General features: G+C 44.9%; 1 protein-coding gene across 37 annotated transcripts in view; it reads left to right on the top strand.

Annotated features, from left to right (window-relative positions):
- Window positions 1–12,962, top strand: part of GPHN (gephyrin) — a 556,374-nt gene that overhangs the window by 333,131 nt on the left and 210,281 nt on the right. Inside the window, exon 1 of one of the 37 annotated variants that reach the window (XM_053285176.1) lies at window positions 835–941. The exons of 35 other annotated variants lie outside the window; for them this stretch is intronic. Coding sequence is in view for 1 of the 2 variants with exons in the window: in XM_053285169.1 (XP_053141144.1) it covers window positions 1,748–1,765 (18 nt within the window). In the remaining variant the exon portion in view is untranslated. Of the gene's footprint in view, window positions 1–834; window positions 942–1,732; window positions 1,766–12,962 lie in introns of those variants that run through there. One more of the 37 variants, XM_053285169.1, reaches the window with a different exon arrangement.

Genomic DNA, 12,962 nt, shown 5'->3' with positions numbered 1-12,962 from the left:
CCACCCCCTTAAATATCGCCCCGGGCCCTTAAATCATGCCCCGATAACATTAAGAGGCGGGCGGCGGGGAGATGTCCTCCCGCCCCCTTCCCTGCTAGGCTGCAAAAGACTTTAGGAAGGCTTCTGCGCGTGCGCGCGCAGAAGCCTTCCTAAAGTCTTTTGCAGCCTAGCAGGGAAGGGGGCGGGAGGACATCTCCCTGCCGCCCGTTTCCCTGCCGGTCTGCAAAAGTACTTTTACTTTTGCAAAGAACTTTGCAAAGAACTGTTTCTTCTTTGCAAAGTTCTTTGCAAAAGTAAAAGTACTTTTGCAGACCGGCAGGGAAACGGGCGGCAGGGAGATGTCCTCCCGCTCCCTTCCCTGCTAGGCTGCAAAAGTACTTTTACTTTTGCAAAGAACTGTTTCTTCTTTGCAAAGTTCTTTGCAAAAGTAAAAGTACTTTTGCAGCCTAGCAGGGAAGGGAGCGGGAGGACATCTCCCTGCCGCCCGTTTCCCTGCCGGTCTGCAAAAGTACTTTTACTTTTGCAAAGAACTTTGCAAAGAAGAAACAGTTCTTTGCAAAGTTCTTTGCAAAAGTAAAAGTACTTTTGCAGACTGGCAGGGAAACGGGCGGCAGGGAGATGTCCTCCCGCCCCCTTCCCTGCTAGGCTGCAAAAGACTTTAGGAAGGCTTCTGCGCGTGCGCGCGCAGAAGCCTTCCTAAAGTCTTTTGCAGCCTAGCAGGGAAGGGGGCGGGAGGACATCTCCCCGCCGCCCGCCTCTTAATGTTATCGGGGCATGATTTAAGGGCCCGGGGCGAGATTTAAGGGGGTGGGAGGGCGCTTCAAGGCAGCAGCAGGGGGCCAGGGCTTCAAGGGGGCAGCCATTTTTTAAAATAGGAACAGCCATCGGAGGAGCAATTTCTTCAATAATTACGGCGGCAGTGTGTGGAAAGCGCGGGAGGGGTAAGTAAAGCCCCCCCCCGCCCTTAATGGAAGCCCCCAAACTCCCCACCCGAACCAAAACCACCCAGTGACCGGACCGGTCTGGAGGCCTTTAGAATGGCCTCCGAACCGGTCTGTGCACATTCCTACCTGAATGTTTTACCTAGCTCACTAGCTTTCTGTTTGCAGGTGATTTTAGGGCACTCTTGCTGGTCCTCTGGGAGCCATGGCTTAGCCGCATTAAGGGACTTTTTTCTCCTTAAAGAGAGCGATAGGGTGATCGGGTTGTAACAAGCACTGTGAAGTGCAGTGTTTGTAGCGTTTACGTTCTAAATCAGGTTTTAAGAAACCCACTTCTAGAATCTCTCCATAAATTGTTTTCCTTAGCTGCTTAACTGAGGAGGATCCTTTAAATAGATCCGGTTCAACCTTCCATTTTTAAGTGTGAATAACAAATCTCTCAAGTAGTCCGGGTGTTCTCTTTTTAATACTTATGTGATATTATAATTGAAAGATCCTTTCCCCCACCATGCTGTGCCCCATGCTGACTTGCGCCAATGCAGAGCGAAAAGCGAGACCCAGGTTTTTTGCAGGAGGTTGGACATATTATGGACATTCATGAAAATCCAGTTTCCAAAATTGTAGGACATGAATTCAGTTACAAAATAGGGTTGCAGGGCAGGTAGGGCTAGGCCTCCCCGCTCAACCTCCTTAAATGCTACCGCACGGGCCAAAGGGAAGGACGCTGTGTGCCATACTAGACGGAAGATCTGGCTTTCAACTCTCCGAAGGAGATCGAGCAGGGGAGGATAGACTACCGCCAGGTTATGCACCAGGGGTATCAGGTAAGTCCAGATGTAAACAGCTTTCTGGTACATGGCAAGGCTGAGAGAGATTCCTGCCTGCAACCTTGGAGAAGCTGCTGCCAGTCTGTGAAGACAATAATGAGCTAGATAGAACAATAGTCTGACTCAGTATATGGCAGTTTCCTATGTTCCTATGTTAATTTATTTTCTCTCATTCCACTACTGCCCATACTTAGTTATCTGCCTTTCCATTTTGCGTTTTGATTTCCTTGCAATCCCACCCACCGCTTTTTTGTTTGGCCTGCTTTGTCATTGGGCCGTGCTTACCCTATGGCCACAATGGCTAAACCCACCTTTAAACATTGCACTGAGTGTGTTGCAAATATCCACAACTCAGATGGGCACTTTAAGTGTCTCCCTTGCCTTGGGGAAGCCCACAGAGTTGATTTGTGCTCCGTCTGCCTAGGATTTACAAAACAGGGTAGACGTAACAGAGCCTCCCATTTAGGGGCACTTCTGTGGGAGCATGCCCTCCAAGCCAGCAATTTGGTAGCCAGCAGCAGACCTCTTTTAGCCCCCAGTACAAAGGCTAAAGAGGGAGTATCGTGGCAGTCTGACTCCAGCACTGCTTCTCAGTAAACCAACAGCCACGAATTCATCACCAGCAGGATAGAACCTGGTGTCGGTTTCGACAGGGTTAGGGAAGCAGAATCACCCACCTCCCAAAACAGTAGCGAAGGGGGATACATCTACCTCAGGGAAGAAGAAAAAGCATAAGCAGGAGGTGGAGGTGGCAGCGGAGGGAGAGGAGTCGAAACTTAAGAAGCACAGGAGAAATAAGAAACACATTAGGGATCTGCGAAACGTTTCGGGTACAGAACGATCTGTACCCGAAACAGCGAATTTCGGGTGATTTGGATCCGAACCGAATCACCCACGAAGAGCCCCGAATAATTTTGGATCCAAAATGAATCACCCCTGTTTCGGATCTGAAATATTCTGATGTTTTGGACCGCCATTTTGTGGCCTTCTTTTTCCCCCTCCATTTGAGCAATGACTTCTATTTGAATTTCCTGCCATTTTGCCTCCCATTGACTTCAATGCAAAAAGGTCTGATGTGACGTCTGCTCGAATTTTGGGTCCCAGGGGCAAAATTGTGGGGTGGAGTGGTAGTGCCTAATGGGTGGAGGCTACCACCCCAATTGCAGAGGGATTGGGCAAAGGGCTAATTTTTGGCGAATTTTTGAAGTTTTAGTGTCTTTGCGGCAGATCGGGGGCATAACGTGGGATCTGGGCCAAAAGAGTGGGGTGGGGTGGTAGTGCCTAATGGGTGGAGGCTAATACCTCAATTGCAGAGTGATTGGGCAGAGGGCTGATTTTTGGTGAATTGTTGAAGTTTACACGTCTTTAAGGTTTTCCCCCATGAAGGGTGTATCGCTTCACGTCGGGGGGAAAGGGGTGGCCTAGAGCGGTGTGGGGTTGATGGTAGCGCCGGGTAGGGGCAAGGAAGCTACCTGAATTTTTTCAAAGGATTTGGGCAGAGGGCTGATTTTTGGTGAATTGTTGAAGTTTACGCGTCTTTAAGGTTTTTCCTCATAAGGTATAATGGAGCTTTCAGCAAATTAGAATGGATTCATGGTGTCTCATTGAAAATCTCATTTGCTATCATAGAATCCACACTCAGAATACCTCAGAAACAACAGAACCCTGTACGCTATGGGTTAGCAACGCATGGGGGTGGTTGGCACCCTATGTGCACTACACCACCACTCGCTCCGGGCCACCCCAGCACCCCCCAAGTGCACTTATGGGGCTGCCCTCTGCCCAAATCCTTTGAAAAAATTCAGGTAGCTTCCTTGCCCCTACCCGGCACTACCACCAACCCCACACCGCTCTAGGCCACCCCTTTCCCCCCGACGTGAAGCGATATACCCGCCATTATACCTAATGGGGGGAAACCTTAAAGATGCATAAACTTCAACAATTCACCAAAAATCAGCCCTCTGCCCAATCACTCTGCAATTGGGGTGGTAGCCTCCACCCATTAGGCACTACCACCCCACCCCACTCTTTTGGCCCAGATCCCACGTTATGCCCCCGGTCTGCCCCAAAGACACTAAAACTTCAAAAATTTGCCAAAAATCAGCCCTTTGCCCAATCCCCCTGAAATTTGGGTGGTAGCTTCCACCCATTGGGCACTACCACCCCACCCCACTATTTTGCCCCGGGACCCATTTTTTAATCCAAATCTATTCAGATTCGGATTCGGATTAATTCAGATCTGAATCCAATCAGGGGTGATTCGGATGGGCCATATTTGGCTACAAAACAGAACAGGGGTGTTTCGGTTCGGATCCGAATCGAAACATCGAAAATCCAAATTGCACACCCCTAAAACACATAATTCTGCGATCCCCAGTACCCAGTCCAATCCAACTGTCCCCACTACAATCTCAATACAGTGGCTCCTTGGACTCCTACCCCTGTAGACCAGTTAATAGATCCAGATTCTTCGGAGGGTCAAGGAGACGTGTCACCACTGGAATTCCTGAAGTCTCAGTTTTCTACCAGCGAATCCTGGAAAGAATTTCCATCGTGCACACGGGGGCACAGGAGGCATTACTGCAAATTGTATCAGCCCAAGAGATGTTGATTCTGAGATGGGGAGATCAGTATGTCATGGACAGATGCCACCCCTATGTGGCGTATGATTATTTCAATGACCTGGAGGACAGTGATCTTTACAGTCAAGGCCTGTGTCATAGGGAAAATTATGGCCACTATGCAGTTGAGCCATATTACAGGAACTACCCATGCTCAGATGGCCATTACTACTGCAGACATGTGGACAAACACAGGCCACGTGCATGCTCAAGATTGGGTTCACCACCTAGCCTTAGCCGTGATCTCAAGAGAGCTAATAAGAAGGTGGTGGCATAAGGTGAACTGCTTGGTGCTGGCGAAAGGGCATGTGGATGCACCAGAATTGTACTTCAGCAGGGGCTGAAGTGGCTGAGTAGGCAACTGGAACGCAAGTGGAGGAGAATGTGGCTCGAATCTGACAGGATGGTGCATTTGAAGGCTTATTTCCGTTTGAATAACCCATTTGAAGGCTTATGTGGCAGCGATGTGTGCAGCAAAAAAAAAGGATTTTGGTCTGTGTGCATTGTCTCTGTGGGTTTGCGTTCAGCAGAGCTATCCCGGGTTGTGAGGAGTTTAATTTCTGCTCCTTCTGCTTTTAATCAGTCCTTGGAAATATTCTGCTGTGACACTTTTATTGGGTTCTTTGCAGACAAAATCTCCTGTGTTTTTGGGACTTGGACTCCATTATTTCTGCAAGGTGTATGAAAGAGGTGTCCAACAATCCCTCTTACAGTATTAGGTTGGATCATTTTCAATCTGTGACTCCTGAGGATGTGGACAAGCTGCTTGGAACGGTGCAGCCTACCACTTGTTTTCTGGATCCTTGCCCGGCTTGGCTGTTTCTATATAGCAGGAAGATTGTTGGAGGTGGCCTAGTTAATATCAAAAATGCATCGCTGAGGGAGGTTAGGGTGCCTCCATGTTTGAAGGAGGCAATGTTTAGAACGCTTCTTAAGAAGCCGTCTCTGGACCCCCCTTAGCAATGGATAATTATAGGACAATCTCCCTTGGTTGGTCAAGGTGATTGAAAGGATGGTGTGGCCGACCAGCTCTAGGCAGTTTTGGAGGAAACTGATTATTTAGACCCATTTGAAAATGATTTAGAGCAAGCTATGGGGCTGAGTCAGCCTTCATCAGCCTGATGGATGATCTTTACTGGGGAATCGACAAAGGGAGTGTGATATTGTTGGTCCTTTTGGATCTCTCAGTGGCGTTCGATACCATCTACCATGGTATCTTTCTGGATCACCTGGGGGAGTTGGGGATAGGGGGCACTGCTTTGCAGTGTTTCTGCTCCTATCTCTCATGTAGATTCCAGGTGTTAGAGCTTGGTGTCAGCTGCTCCTCAAACTGGGAGCTGTTATATGGAGTCCCTCAGGGCTCCATTCTGTCAACAGTGCTTTTTAATATCTATATGAAAGTGCTGGGTGAGGTCATTCAGAGATTTAGTGCTTGGTGTTATCAGTATGATGATGACACGCAAGTAAGAACATAAGAACAGCCCTGCTGGATCAGGCCTAAGGCCCATCTAGTCCATCATTCTGTTTCACACATTGACCCATCAGATGCTGCTGGAAGCCTTCAGGCAGGAGTTCAGGACATGCCCTCCCTCCTGCTGTTACTCCCCTGCAACTGGTACTCAGAGGCATCCTGCCTTTGAGGCTGGAGGTGGCCTATAGCCCTCCGGCTAGTAGCCATTGATAGACCTCTCCTCCATGAAGTTATCCAAACCCCTCTTAAAGCCATCCAGGTTGTTGGCTGTCACCACATCTTGTGGCAGAGAATTCCACCTGTTGATTAGATTTCCTGGCATTTAATTTCATGGGATGACCCCTGGTTGTAGTGTTATGTGAGAGTGAGAAGAATTTCTCTCGATCCACTTTCTCCACACTATGCATGCATGATTTTATAGCTCTCTATCATGTCTCCCTGCAGTTGTCTTTTTTCTAAACTAAATAACCCCAGGTTTTGTAGCCTTGCCTTTTAAGAAAGGTGCTTTAGGCCCCTGATCATCTTGGTGGCCCTCTTCTTCACCTTTTCCAGTTCTAAAATGTCCTTTTTAGATGTGGTGACCAGAATTGTACACAGTACCCGTGTGGCCGCACCATCGTTTTCTATAAGGGCATTATAACATTAGCCATTTTATTTTCACCCCCCTTCCTAATGATCCCTGGCATGGTATTGGCCTTTTTCACAGTTGCAGCACATTGAGTTGACACTTTCAACGAGCTGTCCACCATGACCCATAGATCCCTCTCTTGGTCAGTCACCGACAGCTCAGATCCCATCAACGTATCCTTGAAGTTGAGGTTTTTCGTCCCATTGTGCATCACTTTACACTTGCCTACATTGAACTGCGTTTGCCATTTTGTCTCCCACTCACCCAGTTTGGAGAGATCCTTTTGGAGCTCCTCACAATCCGTTTTGGATGTTCACTACCCAAAAGAGATTGGTATCATTGGCAAATTTGGGAGTACTCCTGAACCCTGGCCTCACCCTGGTATCTCAGGTGGAAGCCATAGCCAGCAGTGTTCCCTCTAAGGTGTGCACACATGTGTGCACTCACATGGTTTAGGATGTAAACTCAGTTATTATTATTATTATTATTTTATTGTTGTTGTTGTTGTTGTTGTTGTTACATTTATTTCCTGCTCTTCCTCCAAGGAGCCCAGAGTAGTGTACTACATACTTAAGTTTCTCCTCACAACAACCCTGTTAAGTAGGTTAGGCTGAGTTAATTTTAGATCCTGCTCAGATTTAATCAGGAAGCTCCAACTCTGATTGTATGTGCGCGCACACTGCCTTGATACTGCCACCCAGAACAAAACTCATTCCGCACACAGATGAAAAAAATTGAGAGAACATTGATGGCCAGGAGTGCTTTCTATCATTTTTGGCTGATTCGACAACTGCATCCATTCCTTGAAGAGGACAACCTCAAGGCAGTGGTGCATCAGCTGGTAACCTCCAGGCTTGACTATTGCAATGTGCTCTATGTGGGGCTGCCTTTGTATGTGTTCAGAAACTTCAGTTAGTTCAAAATGCGGCAGCCATATTGGTTTCTGGGGCAACCCAGAGAGACCTTACTATGCCTGTTTTGAAACAGTTGCACTGGCTGCTGATATGTTTCTGGGCAAAATACAATGTGCTGGTTATTACCTTTTAAGCCCTGAACAGCTTAAGTCCAGGTTACCTTAGAGAGTGCCTTCTTCTGCATGATCCCCACTGCACATTAAGGTCATCTGAGGAGGTCCGTCTTCAGTTACCACTATGACGTCTGGTGGTGACTCAGAGGCGGGCCTTCTCTGTAGCTGCTGCTGGGCTGTGGAATGCACTTCCAGCAGAAATCTGTTATTTGAATTCATTATTGGTTTTCAGGAAACCAGCAGGTAGGAAACCTGGCCTTCTGCACAGACAAATAATTCAAAACAGATATGGCCCACAATAACTATCTAAAAAGATCTTAGTACTAAATATGTCTACCTTATGTGTGTAGAACTCAGCCATGAAGCTGAATGGATGATGGTGGGCTCGTTATTAACTAACATACTTCACAGGATTGTTGTGAGAATAAAATGGGTGTGGAGAGACTATCTACATGACCCTGAGCTCATTGGAAGGAAGGGTGGGATCATAGTCCTTGTCTCTGGAAGCAGACTTCTTCTGGTATGCCAGCATTGTATCAGCATCCACAAATTTTACTTCAACTCCATTAAAAACTCAGGAATTGTGTAAATGTGAATGAAAGGTATTTATAAAATATAATCATATTATACTATGAAGTTCCTTGGTCCTTTTCCTTATTTTAATACTTTATTTAAATCTAGCTGCTAAACTACTTGCCTTTAAGCACCTCTGCTAATCAATTAATAAAGTGTGTTTTCATTGGAATTTGAGGGGTATTGTCTAGAATCAGGATTGGGTTATTTGCTAGCCTTCCTGGTGCTCAGGTTTAGCCTTGCCTCAGTGTGAAAGGTTCTTGATCTGAGGCTGGAAGCTTATTGTGTTTCTTTGACACCATACTTCTGCCCTGCTGCCATTCTACCATTCATCCTGGACAGGATATTTTCCTATTTTAAATCCTATTACATGTATTTTTAAAATCAAGAATAAACAGTGAACAAAATGTTTTTCATAAGTGAAATAGTTATAATTGTATTCATCTTACAGAGCTGTATTACAGTCAAAATAATTATTTATTATTCTGGGTGAAATGAATCTAAACCAAAATACTGATGAATAAAATTCTAATGGTTCCACTCCTTTCTAGATTGTTTCCCACAATGGCCAGACAGATGCCTTTGGGAAGCCCACAAACAGGAGATGGATGCAGTACCTCTCTCCTACAGTTGCTCCACAGTAACTGGCATTCAGAGGCAAGCTTCTTTGGCATTTGAGGGGTAGAATATAGCTATCATGACTAGTAGGCATTGATAGATTCATCCTCCATGAATATACCCTTTTGGAACCCTTGGGGTTAGTGGCCAGAATCACATCATGTGGCAGCTGATTCCATAAATTAATTAAGCACTGTGTGAATGATACTTCCATCCGCCCTAAATACCCTGCTAATACGTTTCATTGGATGACCCTGGGTTTTCATATTATGAGAGAGGGAGAAAAATTTCTATCTACTTCCTCCACACCATGCATAATTTTATAAACCTCTGTTGCACCCCACCTCCGTTGCCTTTTTCTAATCTAAAAATCACTATATTTTCTCATAAGTCCTCCCCACCCTTTAACTATTCCCCTTTTAACTTTTAACTTTTCTGCGCTTTTTCTAGCCCTGTCATATCTTTTTTTGAGATGTGATAAGTAGAATTAAACATATATTCCAAATGTAATCACACCATAATTTTGATTCAGAAGGCATGGAATTTAGTGGGTTTTGTAGCTGTCATACTTGCACAGTGCCTTATGGGAGTTCCGAGGGCTGGAACAACATGTCCTTAACTCCAAACCTCTGTGCTGTTGTGGGCAGCCAGTCTTTGCCCAGCATAGACTGAGGATTGTCTAAAGGGAAGGTAAGTCTAAGCAGTCTTCCTCGCCTTCCGCCCAGTAGCCCTCTCACTCAATTGTGAGAATGGGCACAATGGGTTTATATTTTCATTGAGACAGCTGCTGTGCTATCTTAAGATCTATTTCCTGGTCCATCACTGCCAGCTCAGACCCCTGTCAACATATTTGTGAATTTAGTATTGATTGATTGATTGCCCCGGTGATCATCAGTTTACACTTGCCTGCACTGAACCATTTTGTTGCCCATGTATGTACTCATTTAGAGAGATCTTGAACATATGTGCATATAAACATATGAAGCTGTCTTATACGGAGTCAGAAAATTGGTCCACCTAGTGCAGTATTGTCTACACTGACTAGCAGCAACTCTTCAAGATTTCCAGTGTGTTCTTCCCAGGCCTGCTAGAATTGCCAGAGAATAAACCTACATGCAAAGCAGATGAGCTGTAATTCCTATTCTTTTGAGCTCTTTGCGATTTATTTCAGTTTTTACCACTTAAATTGTTTAGTCATCCACAGACTTGGCCATGTCACTGCTCACCCCTAAGAAGTTTGAAAGCACTAGTCTCAATACGTATCCTTGGGGCACTCCATTTCTTTCTTCTTGCCATTGTAGAAGATTGTCCACTTTCCATTTCCAGTTCTGTAAGCAGTTACTGATCCAGATGAGAATCACGCTCTGGCCCAATGACTACTAAATTTACTCAAGGGTTTTTGGTGAGAGACCAAAAACCTGGTCAAAATCTTCTTGAATGTTCAAATATATAGTTTTGACCTGATCACTGCATGCTTGCTGACTGACTCTGTCAAAGATCTCCAAAAAAGGTCTTCCCTTTGCAGAAGCCATGCTGATTCTTCTTCAGCAAGACTAATTCTTCTAAGTGCTTGTTAATTTTATCCTTAATAATGAGTTTTACTAACTTACAGTGAGGGAAATAAGTATTTGATCCCCTGCTGATTTTGTCCGTTTGCCTGAAATCTTGCTGGTTAATAGGGGATCGAATACTTATTTCCCTCACTACAATGCAAATCCATCGCTGACTTTTGGGCACTGGGCTTTTGAGGGTTTGTTTGTTGTTATTCTGTCTCTCACAGCTACAATAAACCTACCATTCCAATTATAGCCTGGTCATTTCTGTGTCAGAGGGCAAACGGACAAAATCAGCAGGGGATCAAATACTTATTTCCCTCACTGTACCTAAAACAGACATTAAGCTGGCCTGTATTTTCCTGGGTTTACTCCAGAAAAACTCTTCGGTGGATGCTGACTGGACTAGGTGCTCTTGTTAATTTGTTGCTAAGCTTTGTAAAATCACCTCCTTTCACCTCTGACTCAATTTTTCAGATTTCCTCTGTGAAAATCTGTTTAGGCAGAGGTATCTGCCCTGTATCTTCCACAGTGAAAACAGACACAAATAATTCATTCAGTTTCTCTATCTCCTTATGCTCCTTTATCGCACAACTTTCACTCTCTTGCTGTCCAATGATCCAGCCCCCTTTAGTCAGTTTCCTGTTAATGTATATAAACAAACTTGTACTGTTTTGTAGGGATGTGCAAATTGATTCGGGTACAAATTGATTTGTATCTGAATCTAGCTGATTCAGGTGATTTGGAGACAAAAGAAATCACCTCTGTGGTCCATTGGCTAGATTCATATCCAAATCAAATCGTGCCTGATTCGATTTGAATCAATTCAAGATTTGGATCTCTCCTATTAATTTCCCTAGATTCCCAGCTTTCATTTAAAAAACAAAGCTAAGCTCTAGCCCTTGTAGAAGTGGAGTTATGGACAAAATGTGTGGTCACTATTTTCCAAGTGTTTGGATTCTTTGGTGTATAATAACTTTCCCTCAATGAATCTCTATGAGGATTTATTACACACCTTCATTTCTTCTATTCATTTTGACTGTCTTTTGGACAGTGGAACATAGGAAGCTGCCATATACTGATGCAGGCCATTGTTCTATCTAGCTCAGTTTTGTCTTCACAGATTGTCAGCGGCTTTTCCAAGATTGCAGGCAGGAGTCTCTCTCAGCCCTAACTTGTAGATGCCAGGGAGGGAACTTGGAACCTTCTGATGCTCTTCCCAGAACGGCTCCATCCCTTGAGGGGAATATCTTACAGTGCTCAGACTTCTAGTCTCCCATTCATTTATAACCAGGGTGGACTCTACTTAGCTAAGGGGACAGGTTATGCTTGCTACCACAAGACCAGCTCTCCTCCCATGACAGTGCCAAACTGTCAACTGCCATGTGCCAACTACACCCCCCCCCACCCGCAAGGCAGTGGGGTACTACTCATATGTTCTAGGATTTCCCCCCACAAGTGTTTAGGCTCTTCGGTGTCTAATTACCCTGGTGGCGCAGTGGTAAAACTGCCGCCCTGTAACCAGAAGGTTACAAGTTTGATCCTGACCAGGGGCTCAAGGTTGACTCAGCCTTCCATCCTTCCGAGGTCGGTAAAATGAGTACCCAGAATGTTGGGGGCAATATGCTAAATCATTGTAAACCGCTTAGTGAGCTTCGGCTATAAAGCGGTATATAAATGTAAGTGCTATTGCTATTGCTAATAACCTTTCCTCATAATGAATCCCTATGATGATTCATTACACACCAAAGAGTATAAACACCTCAAAAATTCCTAAAATATAAACTGAGTACCCAGCGGCTTGTGGGTTGGGGGGTAGTTGGAACATGGGATGCCACTAATTCCCCACCCCCACCTGCAAAGCAGTGGGGTCAAAATGAACAGAAGAAATGAAGGTGTGTAATGAAGACACACAAAAACCCTAACACTTCACAAATACCTAAAAAATAAATTGAGTGTGTGTGTGTGTGTGTGTGTGTGTGTGTGTGTGTAGTTGACACATGGCAGTTAACAGCTGGCTCTGTCCAGTGATAGTCAAAATGAACAGAAGAAACGAAGGGATATAATGAATCCTTATAGGGATTCATTATGCAGAAAAGTTATTAGACACCAAAGAATCTGAAACATTTCAATATTCCTAAAAATTAAAATGACTGCCCCACTGCCTTGCAGGTGGGAGGGTGGGATGTAGTTGGCACATGGCAGCTGATAGTTGGCACTGTCCAGTGACAGTCAAAATGAACAGAAGAAATGAAGGTGTGCAATGAATCTTCATAGGGATTCATTATGAGGAAAGGTTATTAGACACCAAAGAATCTGAACACTTGAAAAATGACTGCACATTTTGCTCCATAACTCCACTTCTACAAGAGCTAGAGCTTAGCTTTAAAAAAAAAAGAAAGCTGGAGATCCGTGTTAGGTTTAGGATATGGTGACATTAAATCTCCATTGTTTCCTATGGTAGAAATGTTTGAAATCAGTAAAACCTAAAATAATTCATTAAACATCAACCACGTGTCCCACTGCCTTGAGATTTGGGTGGTAGGTGGCGCCCATAGGGACCTACCTGCCACCCAAATTTGGTACTCCTAGGACCTTGTTAAGTGGTCCAGATCTGAATTGAAAAAGCAAATACAAATAGAATCTGGGGTGATTTGGGGGGATAGATTTGGACACAAAACAAATCAGGGGTGGTTTGTTTGG

Source organism: Hemicordylus capensis, chromosome 1 (assembly GCF_027244095.1).
Source record: "Hemicordylus capensis ecotype Gifberg chromosome 1, rHemCap1.1.pri, whole genome shotgun sequence".
Classification (NCBI taxonomy): domain Eukaryota; kingdom Metazoa; phylum Chordata; class Lepidosauria; order Squamata; family Cordylidae; genus Hemicordylus; species Hemicordylus capensis.
This window is presented reverse-complemented; position numbering and strand designations above follow the sequence as displayed.